The sequence below is a fragment of the Molossus molossus genome, unplaced genomic scaffold, assembly GCF_014108415.1.
Source record: "Molossus molossus isolate mMolMol1 unplaced genomic scaffold, mMolMol1.p scaffold_m16_p_6, whole genome shotgun sequence".
NCBI lineage: Eukaryota > Metazoa > Chordata > Mammalia > Chiroptera > Molossidae > Molossus > Molossus molossus.
In genome coordinates this window covers 83,240,904-83,265,028 of record NW_023425399.1, presented here as the reverse complement: position 1 = coordinate 83,265,028, position 24,125 = coordinate 83,240,904, and the positions used below count along the sequence as shown (strand labels likewise).

The following is a 24,125-nucleotide window of genomic DNA, read 5'->3' as shown; positions in this document are numbered from 1 at the left end:
GTGTTTTTCTTAATGTAATATATTCACTTTATGTTTGACAAAATGTCTTTCAAATATACCAATATGAATAACCATAGATGTCTTTCATAGAAAGATGGTATTTTATTAAAACAACAATAGCTAGTTCAGCTCATAAATCAAACAATCACACAAGTACTTTTCTTTGAGACGAACACTACACTATGCTTTTTAGCAGAAGTGCTCAATGTATACTTCCAATTTCTTCACATGTACTTTGGATTGAAAATTGGCAAAATTCATCATTTTCTTTTACTGTATCCACAAAGAAATTCCCAAGTGAAACTGGCACTTATTTATCTTATTATTGATAAATACATTTATTTTATTGTATGTGCCGGTGAAGGATCCAATGCCATTTCCTGGATAAATGAATGAATTAGTGTTACAGCTATACACACTATGCAGCTTCTTCCTGGGATTCATGTGCTCAGGGATAGCAGATCATAACCCAATTCCTCTCTTATCACTGAGTCCTAAATAGATCCTTCTGATAGAATCAGCTGAAAATGTATGAAGGAGTCTTAGAGTAGTTTTACCCAGAGTGCTGTGGTACCACTTCAGACGCCGGGATTCCAATTTTCATTTGTTACCTTCAACCCTTTAGGCCCTTTAAACATCAAAGTTGTTCTTTCGTTGGAGGATTTACACAAGTTAATATATTGGCTCACGAAACTTCATTTCTTTGTTTTATCAACCAGTTGGTTATTTCCAGTAAGTCTTAGTTCACTACAAACAAAATATATATTTCCTCCTGAAAGGATAGTAGCATGAGCTTTTTAGAATTTTTAAATGCAATAAGGCTTTTACTTTTTTAAATCAACCTATGTGATTAGTCAATTAGATAAAAGTACATCGAAAAAGTTTGTGTATGAAAAGCACAGAGATTGAGAGAAATGTTAGCTTTTAAGGAAATGAATGAAGACAAGGACGTTTAAGAGGTGATGGAAGGAAGGGAAGAAAGGTGGTTATGTAAGAGAATAGTGAACATTCTAAACAGAAGGTGAGGATAGTTTTTCACATATTATTTTGTCTTATGAAAAGAGGGGAATTATGTAGGAAATGCATTATTATTATCATTTTATAGAAGAGGAAACGTAGGTAAGGGTAATTTTTCAACTGCCTGAGATTACATTTGCTATTTTGGGAGGTGGGAATAGAACCCAAGTCTCCTCATGTTCAGTCTAGAAACATTATTATTAGTGTTTATAATCATTCTATATCTCAGTTACTTATGATAAATAAAACCATCATGAGGAGAAACCCATTTTTAAATGAGCAATAAGCCTTCTGCAATCTCTGATAAATGGAAAGTCCGAAGAGGCAGATTCTATTTTCCTTGGAGACAAAAAATGACATAGCCCTGCCTCTTGTTTTCATGCTAATTTAATGATCTTTTAATCAGTGTAAAGTAAATATTTAAAATCTATCTTTTTTACTGAATGATATTCACTTTATTTATTTATTTTTGCAAGACTGGTATGAGTCAGTGCAATCTGTTTTTGAACATATAAGTATGTGCTTTCGATAGGAGATAAAGGTTTTGATTAATTACTGGGCAGTTTTAAATGTACTAGGGCTGTATCTTTTCTTTCTGTTGAGTAAAGCTAAAATCAATTGATTCCATAATCTACAAGGAGCACTTTAAATTTGAGGAACAACCCTATTTTCATAAATTAATTAATTGTTATTAGTGTGAGGAAATTATTACTCTGCCAGTCCATAAAAGCTATGAAATTTAACAGTGTCCCTGTTAGATTTTTAATGCAAGGAAAATTATAAAGTATAAAATAAGACTTCATTTATAATGCTGCTTTCACTCAACAATTACATTTTTACTTTCTTTTCAGTTAGTTGATAAATACCAGTTGAAAATAAAAGTACAGGACATGAACGGCAAACCTTTTGGTTTGCAGACGACTGCAACTTGCATTATTTATGTTGACGATGTGAACGACCACTGGCCAACCTTTACTCAAACTTCTGTGAGTACATAATCTTAATAAAAGAAAAACGGACAACCCAGTGTTCATTGCTAAATATGCACTTCTCCATCCATGTCACATCATTTCAAATCTATGTCCCCTGGACAGTAGTTTGGAGTTAAGGTTTAAAATCACATAAATATAGTACTTTGGAAATCTGAAGAAGCGGGCTTACTTCACATGGTATTGTACTTATGTGAGAGTTACTAATTAAACTGTGTTTTGTTTTGATTATTTTAGTATGTGACATCAGTGGAAGAAAATACAGTTGATGTGGAAATCTTACGTGTTAGCGTTGAGGATAAGGATTTAATTAATACTGCAAATTGGAGAGCTAATTATACCATTTTAAAGGGCAATGAAAATGGACATTTTAAAATTGTAACAGATCCCAAAACCAATGAAGGAGTTCTGTGTGTGGTCAAGGTAAGAATAAATTAATAAATTTGTTGTTTGTAGTTTATATTATAGACTAGTATACTAGAGTTAATGGAAAGAAAAGAATTTTGGTAAATGTAGTAATAATATAGATATATAGATAAATGTAAATGCTATGTTCTTCATATATAATGGGATAAATATTTTTATTTCTGGAAACTTTTTTCTTTAAATTGAGGTATAATTGGCATAACATTATATTAGCTTCAGGTATACAACATAATTTGACACTTGTATATATTGCAAAATGATCACCATAATAAAGTCAAGTTAATATCTGTCATCACATATACTTACAAAACATTTTTTTCTTGTGATGAGAACTCTCAGGATCCACTGTACTAGCTACTTTCAAATATGCAACAGAGGATTATTAACTATAATCACCATGTTATACATTACATTCTCATGACGTATTTATTTTATCACTGGAAATTTGTACGTTTGGCGCCCATTGATTAAACAGTCCATAAGTAGCACTTTAAATTTCAGAAATAACTCTATCTTCACAAGTTAATTAAAACTTACAGTGTGAGGAACCTTATAGAAAGTCATGATTAAAAATATATATGTGTTCAAATAATATGATAATGATATCCACTTTGTAACCAGTATCTCTTAACAATTCATAAACGAGTACAGCTGTGATGCCCGTGGACAGGGCCAGACTTTCCAGCCCAACCTTTCTGTAGCTGGGGCAGGAGCCTCTACTGACTGAATGTCCCAGATAAGTTACTCCTGGTCAAACCCATCGGGAGGTTGTTTGTAGATCTGTTCTTCTTATCAGGTGTACATGACGTCCTTAGTTTTCTGGTTCAAAAGGAGAAGCTTCTGCTGTTGAAACATGTAAATACTTCTAAAACTTCCTTTTAATACTACTCTGCAGCATCTCGGAAGAACTCGCTGCTAATTCAGGAGCCAGAGCTAGCCCATAAAGTTGATCTGAGCTTCTTTGGCTTTAGACAGAGTCATAGGCTTATACCTGCTGCTTCTTTAATTAGAACACGATTCATTCCTGGGTTTATGGAGTTTCTCTTTTGTACATATTTACAAGGAGCATGGATCAAAAATGATGAATGCGGTTTTCTTACAATGATGAAAATTAGCTGCAGTCGGTGGGTTTTCTTTGTTTCAAAGCAGCAAAGAAATATCTTTTAGATCTTGTCTCTCTTTTCACCCAACCCCTGCCCTAATCATTGGTATTCGAAGAAGGAAATTGATTTCTGTGGCGTCTACAACCTGACACAGTTTCTGTCTTCTAGGAAACAGTTCTGCCCATTCTCATTACAACTAGTATCAGGCAAATAAAAACCTTCCGTTAAAGGTGGTACTGCCAGTTCTTTTGGAAAGTAACTAGATGGGAAAAGATAAAAAGGAAAGTGTGATGTCCATAAGCTTTCAATTTTCTTGTCTTTTCTCTCTTAATAGTGTTGTATAAAATTTGACCCACGTTTTTCTCTCCCAAAGAAGGTACAAATAATTTTATTGATCTCAAGAGGGTAGGAAAAGCTGTTCCAAAATTTAATGGCATAGCCAGTAACTGTTGGTTAGGGTACGGACCTCCTAAAGTAATATTTCAAGTATTAACCTTCAAATACTTTCATTAAATACATCCTGACAGCCCTGGCCAGTTTGGCTCAACCGTTAGAGTGTCGGCCTGCAGACCAGTGAGACCTGGGTTTGGTTCCCGCTAGGGGCATGTACCTTGGTTGAGGTTTGTCCCTGCTCCAGTTGGGTTCATGTGGGTGGCAACCACTCGATGTCTCTCTCTCACATCGATGTTTCTCTCTCTTTTCCTCCCTCCCACTCTATCTGAAGATAAATGCAAAAATGTCCTCAGGTGAGGGTAAAAACACTGTCATCAGGACCTATGATGTTACTTGTGTTAAATTGGCAGCTGGGGAACAGGTTCTTTGCTTGCTTGTTTTTTGCTTTGTTTCATTTTGCTGGTTTCATCAAACACTGGGTCAGTTGAAGGATTGCCCTCCTCCCACCACCGCCTTATTTCCAGGTATATGTTTAATATTCTCATGACTATTCCCTACATAGCACTTACACATTTCCAAATTGAAGTAGTTATCTATACACCAGTTAGCACCGCCAAATATTAAATGTCTTGAAGTGATTTTCCACACACTTGCTTTTGTAGCCGCTGAATTATGAAGAAAGACAACAGCTGACCCTGCAAATCGGTGTAGTTAATGAAGCTCCGTATTTTAGAGAAACTACCTCAAGATCAGCCATGAGCACGGCTACAGTTACTGTGAATGTAAAAAATCAGGATGAGGGCCCCGAGTGTACCCCTCCAGTGCAAACTGTTCGGATTAAAGAAAATGCACCAGTGAATACAAGGAGCAATGGCTATAAAGCATATGACCCAGAAACAAAAAGTAGCAGTGGCATACGGTATTTATAATTCAGTTTTATTAACTCCAAATTTATCTTGTTTTTTAAACTTATCATTTATTTTGACATCAGTATTGTAATTTGGCTTACGATACATTTTTTTTTTTTAAATTTTAATTCATTATTAACAGGTATAAGAAAATAAATGACCCAAAAGGATGGTTCACTGTTGATGAAAACACAGGATCAATCACAACTTTCAGACTCTTGGATAGAGAGTCAGAATCCATGGAAAATGGTTTATATAAAATCACAATCCTTGCAACAGACAAAGGTAAGAACTTTGTTTTTAAACTAGCTATATACATCCTCAACTACTTGCATCCTCAGCTGTTAAACCAGCAACATACATTCTTAAGTCAGCTGTATACATTCTCAAAATATATTTCTCCCCAAATGACTTAGAGAGCAATTGAAGTTTTGCTATAATTTATGAACGCATGTCTGCTTTCTAATAAGCACACTCAGTTTTAGGAGTAATTATAAAATAACGTAGTCTTAGAAATGCTTGAAACTTTAATAATTTATAAAAGTTAAATAATCATTAAAAATTGAGAAAATTGCCTGGCCAGTGTGGCTCAGTGGTTGAGCATTGTTCCATGCACCAGGAGGTCCCTGGTTCGATTCCTGGTCAGGGCACATGCCCAGGTTGTGGGCCTGATTCCCAGTGGGGGGTATGTAGGAGGTGGCCAATTGATGTTCTCTCTCATTGATGTTTCTATTTCTCTCTCCCATCCTCTCTCTCTAAAAATTAATTTAAAAATATATATTTTTTAAAAAAGAAAAACATTGAGAAAATTACGTCAGCAAAAATAGCTCTAGATTATCCAGTCATATCTCTTAAAATATTTACCTTGGCAGAAAATTTCATTATAGAGAGAATATACTTATTGCCACACAGTGCACTCCTAGAAAACAGTTCTGCCTTCTTACAGGAAGCTAACAGTATATGTAGGGGTTCGAATTTTGAGTAAGGACATTATGTAACAATAAATCATAGTCATGGTTAATAGTATGTTATGAAATTAGAAAGAAAGAGTACAAATCCATATAATCACATAAACTATAAAATCATGTGCTGTAAGTCCTACGAAATTGAGAAAAATATGAGCACAATGATTATGTATGAGATTCATTTGGTGCATAACATTTTACTATCATATGGATTTGAACTTTATGCCTTTTAAAAATATGCTAACTATAATAACATAAATTATTAAACTGTAGCTTGCAAAATTAGAATTTAGAAGTGATTTTAGAAATGTTTTAGATATTCCAATTCTGTCGAAATTAATGAGAAATGCCTCGTGTTTGTTGATTGAATTGGTAAAGTTGTAATCATTATTAATTTAACTTCAACCAATTAAAGACTTTGTTAAGTCCTCAGCTTCACATGTACCTTTATTAAGACATATATTTTTGGTGAAATGCAAATGAAAAGAATAAAAATAATATGAAACTCAAATCCATTATTTTCACATTTGATAGCACTTGGCAAATGGTTTGTTGCTTTTTGAGATAAAAATTACTGTCTGGAATTATAAATTTTGAATATATTTTTTTCTACATTCTTCTCTGTTGCGGACTAAATACAATAATTGAGAGATCAGGTATTTTTATGGAGTTTGGTTGAGAGGTTCTGTTAATCATCGTTGTGGTATAAAATAAACGTATAATAAGGCCTTTCCCATTTTTTTTTTTTTTAAGAAGGTAAGGGGATAAATAATTCCACATCTTTTTTGTTTTATGAACTGAAATAATACAAAATACACTTTTTTTGCTTCTTTCTCTTTTTTTACCTTTTTAAAAAATCTATATGGCTCATTTCCTTTGGGCCCTCCCCGCTACTTCTACTGAAAGACGCTCTGTCCTCGGGAGCACGGACCTCTGAGCGCGCTCACTGCCTCCTCCTTCTCCAAAGCACTTGTTTCTTCTTTTTAAAACTCTCTCAAGGGTTCCATGTCTTTATTTTCAACACACTCCTTTTTTCTATATGCTTTTGGGTTTTACTACCTTTTCCTCTCCTAAATATATCTATCTGTTCACCTTTGAGTTCGGTTTCTTTTTATTTGTTTTTCTCAGTCTCTTCTTAGTCTAAACTCTTGACAATTTCACCCCAGTATTTTCTCTATACAGGAGTTTTAGATTTCTCTATTTGATGGGTATTCCAAATTTGGGAAGAAATGTACTTTCAATTTTTTAAAACATTAGTAGGAGAATGTATGCAACATAAATCATGGGACCATGGGTGATCCATTTGACATGAGTTTACAATTGGAATAAGTATTTACCTATATAGAATTATACTAATATTAGAAGATAAGCATTGCATGCTTATACTCCAGTGAATAAGAGAGTATTATTTATTTCACCAACTGTTGGAAAACAGCTGTGAAACACTGTGAATTCTAAAATCTTTGGTTTAAATATTCTATAATAATACTAATTACAATGCACAAAAAAGAGGGCAGTTAAATTAGCAACTCTAAATGTTTAGTGGAAGGGAAATTCAAGCATTTATCACAGAAGTAGAAGAGCAAACACAGTAGGACCAATACAATTAACCAGATTTGATTGGGAAGAATTGTGCTTTGAACTTTGTGCGTGGACCCAAATGAAAACAAACGTCAAGGCATCCAATAGTCCCAATTCTCAGGGAGAACAAGAAAGCACCACATAGCATGAGAACAAGAGAAGTTAAAGGGTGAGATTATTGTGCCCTGATAGAAAGTATGCCAGGTAGATAAACTACATATCTCCCTGCCTTTCCCTCATTATGTCTTCAATGCAGGTGTGCAGACTGTGCTTTCCCATCTCCTTGAATTTCTTTGTGTTTTTAAATATATCAGAAATGTTCTTGTTCATACTCTCTCCCTTTCTCTTCTTAAAAATTAGTCAAAACTCATGTCTGTAAATGTTTCCATGTCTATTGTAGCTATTTAATGAATGAATGACATATCTCAATAGTAGTTATTGTCTGTACAACCCTTTCAAAATGATATTTTACCTTTAACATTCTCTAAGGATATAACCTGTGACTGCTTATTACTGTCATTTATAGGTTACAGGTGCCTAATAAATATTTTTTTATAATTTGAATGCATAATTTCCTACAGAAAACTCAAAATATTGACACTGTATTTTTATATCTGATTTTTTAGATGGAAGATCATGTACTGGCACACTGGGAATCATACTTGAAGATGTAAATGATAATGGGCCTTTAATACTTAAACAGACATTGATAATCTGCAAAACGGTCATGTCCTCCGCGGAGATTGTTGCTTTTGATCCTGATGACCCTGTAAATGGCCCACCCTTTAGCTTCAATTTGGAGGGTAATTCTGATTCAGAAGCACAGAGAATCTGGGGACTGTCACAAATTAATGGTATGTATTTCTAAACATTTCTTTGTCCTTTTCAATATCAGGTCATCTAAAATACTCTTTTCTTGTTTAATTTTTTTAAATTAAATTTCTTGGGGTAACATTATATAAGTTTCTGGTGTAGTACAATCAAGTCTGATTGTCTCCCACCATAATATATTTGACCCCCTTTATCCTGTTCATCCTCCCCCCAACCCTAACATACTTCTTTCTTGATGAAATAGAACAATAATTCACCAGGTGGGATCCACCAATGAGAAAAGGCAGGGTTCTCAGTTGTAGTGTGGTAGGTAAGTGGGTCTCTCTTGTGCTTATGTCTAATCAGTCTTGTGCCAGGATTCCCTGAGGGCTTCATGTGACTTCTCATTGTCATTCTTGTTCCTCATACACACAGTGTGGAGCAGTCTAGTATAATCACTTCCTGATTGGCTACCTCCCACCTCCAGAGATTCTTTACATGCTATTTGTTCCATAATAGAATCCCCAAATATCACAGGGCTGTTCCTCCAGGAAGCAGCTCTGAGACGGAGTTCTCAGGCAGAATGTTTATTAGGAAGTTTGCTCAGCATCAAAGGCTGTGACAGGAAGGGAAGCAGCAGGATTGGGCCAAAAGAGAAGTCAGGCTTAACTCAGGCCAAAGGATAGTCTCAGCCGACCCCATGGGGAGTCTGAGCTAATTGGTCTTCAGAGTGGCCCCACCTTGAGTCTCTTTACTTTCTCCTGGCTCACTCAGCAGGGTGGGCTACCCGGACAGGCATGAACTTTTGCTGAAAGGCACAATATCTAAAGGTGCTGATGTCTCCCAAGCAGCTAGGATAGTTAAACCCCAGATTGCAGAGGGATCTGGGTGTGCATCACAGTGTCTACTGTATTATCTCTCCTATCTCTGTTGCAGTGATTTCTGACCATTTCTTCCCTATTGTTTTCTACTTGGGATTCTCCCACAACTTGGCCTCTAGTCTATACTTCTGACTTTAAGCACAACAGTATCTATGGTGATAGCAATGGCAAAAGTAAAAGGGACATCTCTAAACCACCACTGTTCACTCCCCACAGCAGCTCTTAACTCTTCAGCACATTCGCCATCTCCTAAGTGTACTGCCTGTGGGCCACAATGTCCTGGCTCCCTGGACTACAGCTTGCATGACTGAAGCTCTATTAGGCTGAATGGGGTCTCTCTTAAAATGTCCTGGAATAATTTTCAGCCCCATGCTTTCAACAAATATTCCTCCATTTCTCATTATGGAAAACTAGAAAAGAAAGTGTTTGCATAAAGGGAGAGGAAAAACAGAATGGAGGAAGAAAAATAAGGACATATACAAGCTATGGTGGCAAGTGAAGGCACCGTGTCTAGAATTTCAGACTATTATGAAACAACAGCCTGATGAATCATGTATAGAAGAAAACATACACTGAATGGTTACATTAAAATTTTTAAAGCTGTGATTAAAAAGTAATCTCTTAACAAATTTAATAGTTAGGATAGGAAGAATTTATTTATGGACCAATATATTATTACAAAACGCAAAAGACCCTTTTTAAGAGACAAACTTTTATGTGCAATATGTTTACAACGCCTGTAGATTAGAATTACTCAGTCCATTCACATTTACAATCTTGAGGCAGGTGTATCATCCCATCAGGAATATCCATTTGTGGGGAAATTTGATGACTATCCTATTACTAGTTATTTATGCTCAGGAGAAATCAATGACATCCTATGACACTTCGTTTTATTTTCTTTCAGATACAGCAGCACGACTTTTCTATCAAAACGACCCTCCATTTGGACCATATACAGTAAATGTCAGAGTTACAGATAAACATGGCCTGTCACATATCACTCCATTAAACGTTATAATATGTGACTGTATTACTGAAAATGACTGCACACTTCGCTTCGTTCCAAGGACTGGCAACGGAGGAGTGAAACTTGGAAAGTGGGCCATCCTTGCAATATTGTTGGGCATAGCCTTGCTATTTTGTGAGTCCCTTCTTGAACGCAAATAATAGCCTTCAAAATAACTTTGAAGACACATTCTTAGATCAACACTGTTATCTATAGCTGTTCGTTTGTATATAGCTGGATTCTTATCTAACAGAAAACTTGAGTTTATATATTGAAAGGGCATTTATTTATAGTTCTGTTATCTCAGCCAAACCAAAATTTATCACAGAAATACAGCATTTAGCATGTCTTTGGGTCATATTTGGTGAGGGCAGACTTTTCTATTGTATGCTATTTTGATACGAGCCATCATATGTGCAATTTCTGGAAAGCTATCTTTGTATTAGTCATCATAAATTTATAACATCACATTGTCTTATGGTAAACTTAAGTGATTTCTCTCATCCTCTAGGTATCCTATTTACCTTAGTCTGTGGGGCTACTGGAGCAGCCAAAAAGCCAAAAGCATTTCCTGATGACGTCACCCAGCAGAACCTCATTGTGTCAAACACTGAGGCTCCTGGAGATGACAAAGTGGTAAGTAGTTTGTCTTTTTAAAAGAAATACAAAGGATAAATTGACCTAACCAAATATAATTATCTTTTCTGAACAAAGTCCTTTTGAAATCAGGTAACTTGCTATATATATAATGTCATTGCCCCATGGAACATATAAAATGACATTAATTCCCATAGTGATAGCTGGCATTTCCAGTTAGCCACAGTGTTACTTAATAGTAAAAATCCTTGAGCATGTCACTATTATTTTCTATTTCAAATGTTTCATGATTTCAACTTTAGACTCAGTGGTTTTTATATATTGAAACTACTGTTTATGCTGTAAAAATGTTTCATTTAATTATTCACAGATCACTAGCATAATTGTTTTAATTTTGTTTTGTTTTTTTGGCAACAGCAATAAAATGACTATAAGCTTTGATCAGCGTGAGAAGAACTTTAATAGAGTCTTTCTGACTCTAATGTGGGTTAGAAAGGAGCCTTAGGTCAAATATATGAAACAGCAATGCCAGCAAGTGATTACATTTGCCCCAGCTTTGATTTCTAGCCTAAAATGTCCATGAAGAACAAGTGAATTCCCTACAAAAAATATAATTGATGATTAGAACAGGAAAGATTTAGAAAACAAAAAGATATTGACATCTAGGAAGGTACTGGAAAAAAATAAAACTTCAGAGTTCTCTATAACAACACAAAATAGAAATTGGTGGTCAAAGATCTGGTATTCTTATTTTCCCTGCTGATGTATTTTTATTACTTTTATTTATTTAGATGAAAAGATGTATTATTGCAGCTAAGATTTTTTTATGGCAACTTTATTTCTATTATTTGTTTTAGTTGAAGGGGAACTAGATTAGACACTGAATAAAAATACTGATCATTATTTCTGTTTTTTCCCCTAGTCAAATGAAGGGAATGGATTTAAATTACGCAGGGTAAACACACGTGAGACCATAATATTGGAATCCTGACTTTGAGGTGTGAGGCGCTGGAAGGTTTTAACAAATGAAGTTGTACAGTATTGTAAGAAGTTTTAAAAGACAGAATACACATTAAGCTTTCTGATTTGTCTCAAGATATAGGCCGCTTGACATCTGCGATTTGCTTCTTGTGTTGGCCACTACGTGAAGACGAGGGTTACAATAGTTAGGTACTCAGGATTGCCAAGACAGACTTAGTTCCTGCTCTCAGAGAACTTACCTTCCAGCACAAAAATTCAGGGCACTGCCTGCATGGTGTATTCTTCTCCTTCTTATTTTTCGTTGTCCTCCTCTGTATTTCCCAAATGCAAACTGTTTTTGTTTCAGTATTCCGCAAATGGCTTCACAACCCAGACTGTGGGCAGTTCGGGGCAGGGAATCTGTGGCACCGTGGGATCCGGAGTGAAAAGTGGAGGGCAGGAGACCATTGAGATGGTGAAAGGAGGACAGCAGACCCTAGAATCGTGCCAGGGGCACGGGCATCACTACACCCTGGAGTCGTGCAGGGGAGGTGGACAGTACACCCTGGACTCCTGCAGGGGAGGACTTGTGGAGGTGGACAGCCACGGACACACATACTCCAAGTGGAGGAATTTCACCCAGACCCACCTTGGTGAAGTGAGTTTCCCTAAGTGTCCTACAGATCTATGTGGATTTCTTTTCAACTTTCTAAATGATTGCAATTTAATGCCCTGACCTTTATGTTTAAGTATCAGTCTACTATTTGGAAAGTTATTTTTCCTTAATTTTGATTTAGTTGTGCTCAGTTGGGAAGTGGATCTTTTCCTCACATGTTGTTTGTTTTTTTAGTTCTTACCGAAATACTGTGAGACATTTAAATTATTTTTCTTATGATTCTGGGTTAATATTTTCCACCTGACAAGTTGTGTCTTAGTAATCAAAAGTCTGATACAAGAGCATCCCAGCCAGTCACTATGCCTGTCTGGAAAGATTTGAACGCATATGACTTTGGGATCCATTTAAGAGATGTGTTTCATGTTAGCCATAATTGTGAAAGGGAAAGTGATGATTACTTAAAATGAACACATGTGTCCTTGTGTCACATGTGTGGCTGTTCAAAACATGCTATAGAGTGAATTTATAGTGTGATCTATGATGCAGACCAATCATGTGCATTTTTTATATGTAGGAACCCATTAGAGGACACACTCTGATTAAAAATTAAACAATCAAAGGTAAATCAAAGCCATTATTTTTATGTTCGTAAGTTTTGGTGTTTAAAATAATAATAATTAAATATTATTATTTTATTATTGGCAGAAAGTGCAGCGGTGTAATCAGGATAACAGTCACGAACATGCTCAAGACTACGTCCTTCCATACAACTACGAAGGGAAAGGGTCCGTGGCTGGGTCTGTAGGCTGCTGCAGTGAACGGCAAGAAGAAGATGGGCTAGAGTTTTTGGATCATTTGGAACCTAAATTTAGGACACTAGCAGAAACATGTGTCAAGAGATGAGTGCATCCCAATAAGTCTACAAAAGCCAGTGGCTTTATCACCTTCTCTTTTTGTTTTTTAAATTAAAGGCTAGGGATTTTTTGTTTTGTTTTGTTTTTTTCTTAAATAGAAGATGCTATGCTTGGGACCACCTTTTGTTTTGATGGAATGTCTTTAGGAAAATGCACATTTACTAAGAAATGCTGTAAAGAAGTGCACAGATTTCCTAATTCTTAACGTAGTTTTCAATTACTTGTCTTCCACCTAAGGAGACCTACAGAAACAGAAATACTAAGGAAGTCTACATTATTGTTTACATTTGGGTATAGTGACAACAGCCAATTTATAGTGCAATAAAATATAATTGGTTTATCTAAATCATAGACTACTTAAAGTATAACCTAATAGGAAATTGTAGAGACCTTGCTTTAACATGATCTCCAGTTAATTAATTAATTGGTTGTGTGGTGCTTGAAGACTGTTGTTCTCCTAAACATTCTGAAGTATATCAATACTGAATTCTTGATATTGTTTTATTCTTATAACAAGACCTTTCTTCATAATGCAAAGGGAGACTCCCAACCAGGCATTGACTGTTATAACAATTCTATTTTGGTGGAGTTGAGTTTCTAGGTTTTATTTTATATAAAATCCTGCACTGAATCTACATTTCCCCTGTTCCCCACCTTGTCAGCAAAATTTAAGTTTAAAAAGTGCTTTAAGAATGTATTTTTATCCCTGGCCGGTTTGGCTCAGCGGTTAGAGCGTCCGTCTGCAGTCAGGAGAGACCCGGGTTCAGTTCCCGCTAAGGGCATGTACTTCGGTTGCAGTTTGTCCCTGGCCCTGGCTGGTCATGCGGGTGGCAGCCACTCGATGTGTCCCTTTCACATCGATGTTTCTCTCTCTCTCTCTCCCTCTCTTTCCCTCCCACTCTATCTGTACAAAAAATGGAAAAATGTCCTAGGGTGAGGATAAAAAAATAAAAATTAAAAAAAAAAAGAATGTATTTTTACTCTTGCAAGGTTTTGATCCATCTCTCTCTCTCTCCCCCCCTCTCCTCCTCCCATCTTTCCCTCCCTCTTGGGCTCTCCTTTCCATTTCCCTCCCTCTCCCCAACCTCATCTCTCTCTCCCCAACCTCATCTCTCTCTCCCCAACCTCATCTCTCTCTCCCCAACCTCATCTCTCTCTCCCCAACCTCATCTCTCTCCCCAACCTCATCTCTCTCTCCCCAACCTCATCTCTCTCTCCCCAACCTCATCTCTCTCCCCAACCTCATCTCTCTCCCCCCAACCTCATCTCTCTCCCCCCAACCTCATCTCTCTCTCCCCAACCTCATCTCTCTCTCCCCAACCTCATCTCTCTCTCCCCAACCTCATCTCTCTCTCCCCAACCTCATCTCTCTCCCCAACCTCATCTCTCTCTCCCCAACCTCATCTCTCTTTGTTTTTTAAAAATTCTTACTTGGGTTGGAGAATCTAAATATTTTTTAAATCTGTGTCTTTTTTCTTCTCTTATAAAGTGAGTTATTTTGTTTCAGTTTTATGTGAGGGCATGCAGTCTTGGTTTTTCTTAAAATCAACATAATATTGACTTTAACTGTTTCAAATATCTTGGTGATTTCTTCATTATCTCTTCAACACAGAACCTTTAATTTTGCCTTTGAAATTGTAGAAATGTGTGTGTGTGTGTGTTTTTTTATTAGATGCAACTTTCTATGTTACCAAAAGGAATAGTGTAATTAAAATTGGGATGTGGCTATTTTGTATATAATAGAATATTTATAGTTCATATCTTTAATGCAAGGATGCCATTTATAAATGGAAAATAGTGTTGGTTTTTAAAATAAGCTTTAAAATACAGGATTGTGACAGCTCTCTAGGAGCAGATAGTTTATAACTTTTTAGATGACGTGGCTTGTCATGCCTATGTGTTTGTAAAGTAAATTTTTCATATTTTAAGATTACAGTTTTTAACAATGGAGAGCAAACTATTTAAATTTTGAAGCAGTGAGAGAAAATTAAACTTAAGAGTCAACCAAATTCTTGGCCAGGTTTCACAGCTGATTTCAGTCAGTGAAGTTTCTATAGATGCTAACTATATGGACATTTAAGTGCATTTCCAATATTTGTGATTTTTAGTAATATGCTTATCTTAAATTCACAAGGTTAGCTTTATATAACAATTATTTTTAAGGATTCATATTTGATAATAATTCAGTAGTCAGTTCATCTTTTTTATAGTTCCATTCCTACTCAGTCAAATATGCTATTTCTCAGTTATTTTTAATAAATTATGTACAAAATTCTTGTATATTACTGGTGGTGATAAAGAAAATCAAGTAGGTTTTAAAAATTAGTATGAGGTTCTTAATCACGTGTGTGATACAAGCTTATGGGATTTTGTTTTGTTACTTAGAGAAAGGAGTCTCTTCTTTAGAATCCTGTTATATAGTTTTTAGAATTTTAGAGCTTAATTGGTCCATTGTTATAATTTTTCTATTCTAAAGACTGTGATGCTATGGGATATTGTTAAGTTTCATAATTTCTCTGTGTCTGGTTTTCTTTCATCATAAAATGGAGACATTAATAATAGAACTCCTTTCCTAGGGTGACTGTAAGACATTTGAATAAAAAAATGGGTTTTAAGCATGAAAATCACACAGAGTGATCCACCTAAAAGGCACTCCTAATAATACTAATGGGTTTTCAATGTCACATGTACAACCTATTTCATATTAACAAAAATCAATTAAGAAAATAAGATAACAGGAAGGATTTTGTTTGTTTGTTTTTTTGTTTTTTTTTTACTTTATAATATTTGTCAATTGAGTATGTGTCTCTTCATAATACTCTCTTGATAACTGGGTATTATAAGTTCAATGGTTCAGAACATATATTGCGAAGACTGCTGAAGGATCTGCAAAGGATTGCCTAGTTTGAAATACTATGAAACTAATTAGATGGAAAGAGGCACCTCCACTTCTTAAAATGGGCACTAATTCAAAAGCCCTATAAAATTATATGTGTATAAGATTCCTCCTGTCAAGCCTTTACTGAGCTGTTCTCCTTGCTGTCCTGTTAGAGAGATGGTTTTCTATGGGACTTCAGAAGTCACTGAAAAGTCACTGAGAAGTCTAATCCCCTCACTTGTATGACCTGCTTAAGGAAGTTGGAGGAGTCTACTTTATACTTTTGTTGTCAGAGTTTAAAGAGTTAATTCATGAAAAGACTTGGCATAGAGTTAGCACTCAATATAAGTTAGTTAGCTGCTACTATTTTATGAAGAGAGGATGCTGTAGTTGGGAATAATCATAGCTCTAGTCTCCACTTTGCTTTACAGCTGACGTCTTGCCATGACGTTGCCATTCACCTTTCCCAGAGCTCGAGCAGTATTTTACAGTGATAGTCTTCGGGAACTTTGTGGCTTAGAAGCTTCCAGGTCTCTCATTCTTGGTAGCCAGGAAGCTGCATCTTACCCATAACCCACAAATCAGTATGATAAATCTTGAGACTTAAAGAAAAAGCAGATGAAAATCCTAATCAACCATATATTGCTTTAAGGAGGCAAATAGGGATCAAACGCTTAGAAATTTTCCCTAAGAAATGGATGGTGCTGTTTCAAGAGGAGGAAAACAATGAGGATCTGTTGTTAGTTCAGTGCGGCCTGAGCCTGGGATCTTCCTGTAATCATTTTCTGGGTGTTTTCTTTTTTTTTTGGACTCCTTATTTTAAGAGTGGTTTTTATCTTGGTTCCCAATTTTTTTGTGCAAAATCTAACTTTGACAACAGACTTCCCTTGAATCTTCATCTCCAGCCTTTTCCTGGGCCCCACATTGAAGTCTTGACACCAGACTTTGCCCTGGTCAACATTTAGGCAAGTAACATCCTGAAAACAAAATGCTTTTCCCGCTATGTGCCTAGAGGCATCACATTTTCAACTTCCTTGAGTTTCCTAGTGGTTACTCGATATCTATGTAGATCTACAGCTCTTCCTCAGTTCTGCGAGACCTGTTATTCTCTTAGTACTCTAAACTCACTATGCAAAAAGGCATATTACCACATCAAACCAGATTCTCCTGGGTTTTCTGTATAAATAGCATCTTAATTACTTGGGATGGAAACAGAATTCTCAATTTTTTTTCTCTCCTTGCATAGCACATCCCATTTATTGCCCCAAACTGCCCAACTTTCTGAGAATTTTCAATGCAATTTTATTCATTCATTCACTCATTCATTCACTCATTTTTTTGTATACAGTCATTTAGTTTTTTCCCAGGAGAGCCATGTAAGGCCTTCCTAATACAGACTGTGCTGATATGAGAAGGTACAAGATGAATCAGTTACTCATTCACTCACACACTCTAGTACAGGACAAGCCATGGTACAGCTTTAAGTGGATGTCAGTATGCATGGGCCAATGCCTGCAAAATACATCACATGAAACCTGGCACATGGTAAGTGCTCATAAAAACATTCCAGGTAATGAAAAAGAACCAGACTTTACTATTCTAGTGAGTGAAGTAGTGCTTCTGGTACTCCCAAGCCAATTGTTCATGACCATGAGGAGTACCCTACTTGTCCTCCACGCTTCTCTTCATACTTTTCTCTAGCCAATATCCAGATTCAAACCCTCAGCAACATTCAGCTGCAAGGGTGTTTGTGCCTCCAATCTCTCCACTCTTCCCAACTGCCATCATAGAACAGAGATAATCATGGCATTTTCTAAGGGCCTTCCACGGTTTTAGAGAATAAATTTGAATGCAAAATCACTTTTGAATACTGATTTTCCTGTACCCCACACACACATTCTCTGCCTTGCTCATGTGGTTTCCATTTGCAATGTATTTATTCACTTGTTTTTCACTCCTTCCTTGGTGAAAATATGACTTTTTAAAGATGTAGTTCAAATACCATCTCCTCTAACCTAGACATGTATGTGTCTAGAGCACATCATTGTACAATTTTTGCTTAATAGGTTTACATGTATGTTTGTAATGTGTCTATATATGGATCCATTTGTGTGTGTGTGTGTGTGTGTGTGTGTGTGTTTCATATGGGAAGTTCACTGAGGACAAAGAAAGGTGATCACATGCCAATAGAATTCTAGCCATTGGTACATTTTGATAAGTCACACTGTATTGCCCAGGTCACACAAAGGAAAAAAGAAAACAAATTGTTATTTGATTCCTAGTGCACTACATTACATTCCTATGATATATTTTCTTTATGGATAGACAAAATGTATGTTAGATTCTTTATTGAATTATTTTTTTTCAACCCAGAGACATTAAATACATAGAACATCAAACAGCTGCATTCACAACTTAGAGCAAGAAAATGAGGTGGTGAAGATTTGGAATCAATATTGCTCACCCCTGCATCTTAGCATAATAACTAAAAGAAAAGAAGCGTCTGGCAAAAACTTCTCCCTTGGTGTGGTGGGGCTGGCAGATCCTGTCTGGATCTTATGGTTCACTTCTTACCTTTAATAATCGCATAACCCTGTAACCAGCTGCACCACACTGAAATGTAAGCCCTGAAGGTTCTTGCTTATCTTCTCCACCACAGTGTGCCCAGTACACAGGACAGTAGACTCTCAGTGTGTTTGTTATATGAATTAATGCACTTACTTATTAGGTTCCTGACCAAAATTAGACTCAGTTTGCCTAAAGAACCATTTTTTCCCCCTCAAGGGTGAAACTTAGTGATCAATGTGAAAATCATATTCGTGACAATCGGTGTCATTGTCAACATGTTCCAAAAATAATTTTTGCTAAAGGGCCACTTACTAATCTCCTGAGGTAAAACAACTAAGAGTCACTTATGTTTTTGGAATATAAATGATTCTAAAGGTCTGTTAAAACCCCCTTAAATTAAACTGTTGAAAGTTAGGTCTTGACTCAAGAAGTGTCTTGAGAAAACAGACCAAGGAAAGTGGTGCGGATCTAACAGCTTCCTCCGAGTTGGACGGGGGAACATTCTGTCATAGGACATCAGGTGCTCGTGTGCACAGAGAAAGAAGAAAACCTTCAGATGGAGACCAGAGGAAAAGGAGAAGAATGTGCAGCTGTGAGCCTGGGAGGCAATGATTTTACCTCATTGTGAGCTGATCATCTTGTCTGGAAGATAACATCTGAGCTCTGAAGCCCTGTCCTGCTATCCAGTTAGTGGAGGGCAAGACTTAGTGAATAGCAAGTCAGTTACACTTCTGTTTTTTGTTTGTTTGTCTTTGGATAATTTATATGTTTTCTTCTATTTTTTTTTTTTTTTCTCTCCTTTAGGTCCTGGTATCAGTCTGAAGACTGAGATCATATAAAGTAAAATTCTGATCGTATTCCCAGGAAAATTCTCTCTCCCCACCTCACCCCTGTCTTTTACTCCACCAGCTAAGGAACAACTTAAATTATTTTTTGTTTAAATTTTTTAATCAAACAATTAAATGGATCACTCAGATGTATTTAAAAATAAACAAACAACATAAGAGTTTTCATGAAAAACAAAACACAATAACGCAAAAAAGAAACAGGAAATAAAATCAAGCTAGTCTTTTAATATAGTTAGCTATTGAAATAAGCAGAGCACTTTGACCTTATTTTATTTTTAAAAATCACATCTTTTGTTTTAATGGAATATTGCTGTGTCATGGCTTTAGACAGGTTCTTTACTTTTGAACCTATTTGATACGTTCAAATTTCCAGATACACATGAGAATAAAGAGAAGGCTCTCATTGATGGCACCTATGTAGTGATAGTTGGTAAAGAGAAAAGTCAAGGATCATTTGTTCCATTTCTTAGTTCCTTTGTGACTGTTCTTTTCTGCCCCTAAAGAAAATCTGCACATAGCTGAGAACTTTGAACTTTCTACTAGTTGTCTATTTTCTTTTCATTACTGTGTCAGGATTCAGGAATAGGAACAAAGCAGAAATATATATATATAGACACACACACACATACACACACACACACACACACACACATTACAGTTGACCAATTTTAGGGTAAACATGCCGAAATATTTGCTTGCACTATTTTTTAAAGTATTTTCATAGCTCATCTGCATCAGAATCACCGCAGTGTTAAAGATCCTTCTTGGCTCAGAATTGCAGGGAACACAGGCTGGTGGGAGGAAGTATAGAATGCGTTTCCTAAGTCACTTTTACATCTAAAGTATAACAACCATTGATTGAGATTTGTAACTGGGTTAATGTGATTATTTGGAATCGTATTAAGTTTGCTTCTTCATATAAGATACATTAAGCAAAATGATAGAAATGTACCAAAGACTTAAAACACTGAGGTAGCAGCTGTGTGCTATCCTCTTATGTGGAAGCTCTGTGAGCCACGGTGACAGGCAACACTCACTGGGTGACTATGCAGGCCAGGAGTTTCAGAGGGGCCTGTGAAATAGGGAAGGGATGAGGGTGGAGGGGGGGGGGTGTTAAGAGTCGAGACTTTTCATTGCAAAGGGGGCCAACTGGATAATTTCTAAAACCAGTGACATGGGGAGGAGGCACCTGTAGAAAATGAGAATTCCAGAAAGCCAGAATTCAGAATTGAGAGGAGGAGGGATCAACATACAGAGCTTTGATGTAAAACTATCAGTCAAATCAGGTAAAAGGAATTTATGTTCAGGAAGTAAGGTAATGGTGTAAAGATTCCACATACATGCAAGGATGCTTATTTTTGTTGCGTTAAATATGTGAACAATTGAAAAAAACTAAATGTCCCATGATAGGAAAGTAAATAATTTATGATACTTTATTGTGATTCAAAGTACCATTACTGAGGACAATGGATGTAATGATCATGGGCATTCAGAAAAACATGAATCTAAATTTCGACCTTGTCCTTACTAACTGAGGAACTTTGCTTGGTAAGTCACAGAAGCCTCAGATTTCTTACAAAATAGGATAAATGAGATAAGTAAAACAATCTTAGCTTAGTGCTTGACTTAACATTATAGAAATGGTAGCTGTTATTATTGTAAAAATGATGAAATATCATGCAATCATTTTATTTCAAATACTAATAAGAAAAAAGATAAAATATAGTATTAATTTTAAAAGTATGATAATTTTCTAGATCAGTATAATTCTAAATTTATTTAAATACAAGATCACATATAATATACTAAAATATTGAATGGTAATCTCTGGGTGATGAAAATATTTTTTCATTATATGTTTCTGGGTTTCTATTTTACAATGAACATTTATTAATTATAAAATCAGGAGGAAAGTAACAAAATAAAATAAAGAGCAAAATAATCTCACAGGCTTTAGGTAGTTTGGAAATTTATAGACCTATAAAGAAAAATCTTTTTATCTTTGCCTTACTGTGGTAAGCCTACAATGAATGCAATATATTCAAAGTAAATGATTGAATTAAAACAAGAAAAAAATGGAAAATATTTTATCATCTCATATTATTATATTTGAGTACACTTGTTTACTTTTGGTCTTACAATTTTACTTTAATACACTTAAAGTTTATCATCAGTAAAATATTTTTGATGTTAATCCTCACCTGAGGATATTTTTTCCATTGATTTTTAGAGAGTGGAAGGTAAGGAAGGAGGGAGGGGGAGAGAGAGAAAGAGACACTGATTGGTTGCCTGGACCCAAATGACCGGGGCCAGGGATTGAACCTGCAACTCAGGTATGTGCCCTTGACTGGGACTCAAACCGGAGACAGTGCTTGGGCCAACACTCTAATCACAGAGCCACACTGATCAGGTCTGTCATCAGTAAATTTTCATGTACTATATAGACTAAGAAGAAATAATCAATTTACTAGAAATGCCAGATGAAATATTTAAAAGATTATTTGCATGAGTGTAAGAGAGAACCAAACACATTGTTTTGTTTTCTTTGAAAAACCAAGCAGCTCCCTATTTTCTCCTGTCACAGATGTAATCACAGTTAATCTTTTTTTTTTTATCCTCACCTGAGGACATTTTTGCATTTATCTTCAGATAGAGCGAGAGGGAGAGACAGAGGAAGAGAGAGAGAGAAACATCAATGTGAGAGAGACACATCCAGTGGTTGCCACCCAAATGACCCCAACCGGGCCGAGGACAAACTGCAACAGAGGTACGTGCCCTTAGTGGAACCGAACCCAGGACTCTCCGATCCGTGGACCAACATTCTAAACGCTGAGTCAAACCGGCCAGGGCTCATGGCTAATCTTTGTACAATGAATACCTTGTTTTGTCTCCATTAGTTTTTAAATATTGTAGTATTATGGTCTAGACTGTAGAGGCTGACCTTTCTTATTTTTAATTAAAAATAAGTCATTTTATAATTTAGATGTTTCTTTTATCTCACACAAAGTTTTTATATAAATATCAATTAATTTAAATTCTTCTTTTGTGGAAATACTCGGAGGGTGGTGGGAAGGACCGGAGTGAGGGTGAGTGTGTGAGAGTGTGGGCAAGTGTGAGAGAGTGTGAGTGAACGTGAGTGTGGACAAGCAACCTTGAGAAGTGCAGAAGCGTGAGGCAGAGGATTCCTGTGTTGTGGATGGGGGAGCAGTTGGCTACCCTGGTAAATGGCTTCTCATGGGGCTTCTCCCTGCATGATGGGGAGGTCCCACCTTTTTGGATAATCCCTGGTCTTCTCTGGGAGGAGGCAGCGGGGAGCCGCTAGGGTCAAGCAACCTGAGTCCACCAGAGTGCCTTGCATCATGGGACCAGTGGACCCCACTGTGTCAACGCGGACCAGAGCACAGTAGCGGGGCTATCGAGGAGCCTGCTGCAGTAAATGCAACCAGTTGTGAGCCCAGCACCATACCCTACAACAAAAGCCTGATCGGAGCCCAGCACCTTCCCCCACAGCAGCAATGACTGGGAGGGAGTGGAGCCCCACCCGCAACAGAAGCTGAGGCTTGGGAGCCAAGACATGTCCCCAGCAGCAGAGGCTCTGGAGAGAACATCCATCCCCAAGCACCAGCAGCACAGATCCACAGTTGAGACCCAACCTCAGCAGAACCAGCAGAGGCTGTTCAGGAGCGGTGCCCAGCCCAAGCAGCAGCAAGACTCCGGCAGGTGAGACCTGCCCCTCACAACTGCAGCAGCAGATCTGGAGTGGAGCCCCTCCCCCAGCAGCAGCAAAGTCCCTGGAGCTGAGCATCTTCAGCTCCCAACAGCTTACCAGCTACATCTATACACCCCAAGAATGCCTAACACAACAGACCAATACCAGCCGTCAGTTGTCAATCCTCCATAACCCACAGCAGGCAAGAGGTGCCACACACCAAAGTAGTTTGGGAGACACAGCAGCCTTATTTGATACACACTGACCTGCCCACACATTCCAACATCCCTCACCCAGCCTAGATCTATCAGACTGCTAAAATGGTGAGACAAAGAAACAACACCCAAATGAAAGAAAGGGAGAAATCACCAGAAAAGGAACTATAGGAAATGGAAGAAAGAAATTTGTCAAATAAAGAATTCAAAGCAATGATTTTAAGGGTGCTCAAACAATTTAGTGAGAACTACAAACAACGTAATAAGAATTATGAAGAGCTCAGTGAGAACTACAGCAGCTTAAAAAAAAGAGGTAGAAACTATGAATAAAAATCAAGAGAAAATAAAGAATGACATAGCTGTTATAAAAAACAATTTACAAGGATTCAATAGTAGATTAGAAGAATCTGAAGACCAAATCAGCAAATTAGAAGACAAAGTAGAAAAAAACACCCAAATAGAGCAGCAAATGGGGAAAAAGATTAAAAAGCAGGAGGAGAGTTTAAGGGAGATTTGGGACAATAAAAAACATAACAACATTTGCATTATAAGGGTACCGGAAGGAGAAGAATCAGAGAAAGGAATAGAGAACCTGTTTGAAGAAATAATGACAGAAAACTTCCCTAATTTGGTGAAGGAAAAAGTCACACAAGTCCAGGAAACACAGAGAGTTCCAAGCAAGATGAACCCAAAAAGACCCACGTCATAATTAAAATGGCAAATATTAAAGACAAAGAA

The 24,125-nt window shown here is 36.7% G+C and overlaps 1 protein-coding gene across 2 annotated transcripts in view; it reads left to right on the top strand.

Annotated features, from left to right (window-relative positions):
• DSC2 (desmocollin 2) overlaps positions 1-13,877 on the top strand; it is a 30,377-nt gene extending 16,500 nt beyond the window's left edge. Inside the window, exons 8-17 of one of the 2 annotated variants that reach the window (XM_036245670.1) lie at positions 1,869-2,003; positions 2,244-2,429; positions 4,591-4,847; positions 4,979-5,121; positions 8,009-8,236; positions 9,981-10,217; positions 10,594-10,718; positions 12,007-12,297; positions 12,830-12,875; positions 12,961-13,026. In XM_036245670.1, the coding sequence (XP_036101563.1) occupies positions 1,869-2,003; positions 2,244-2,429; positions 4,591-4,847; positions 4,979-5,121; positions 8,009-8,236; positions 9,981-10,217; positions 10,594-10,718; positions 12,007-12,297; positions 12,830-12,865 (1,638 nt within the window). In that variant the 3' untranslated portion in view covers positions 12,866-12,875; positions 12,961-13,026. Of the gene's footprint in view, positions 1-1,868; positions 2,004-2,243; positions 2,430-4,590; positions 4,848-4,978; positions 5,122-8,008; positions 8,237-9,980; positions 10,218-10,593; positions 10,719-12,006; positions 12,298-12,829; positions 12,876-12,960 lie in introns of both variants that reach the window. The other variant, XM_036245669.1, reaches the window with a different exon arrangement.
• Positions 13,878-24,125: the final 10,248 nt, after the last annotated feature.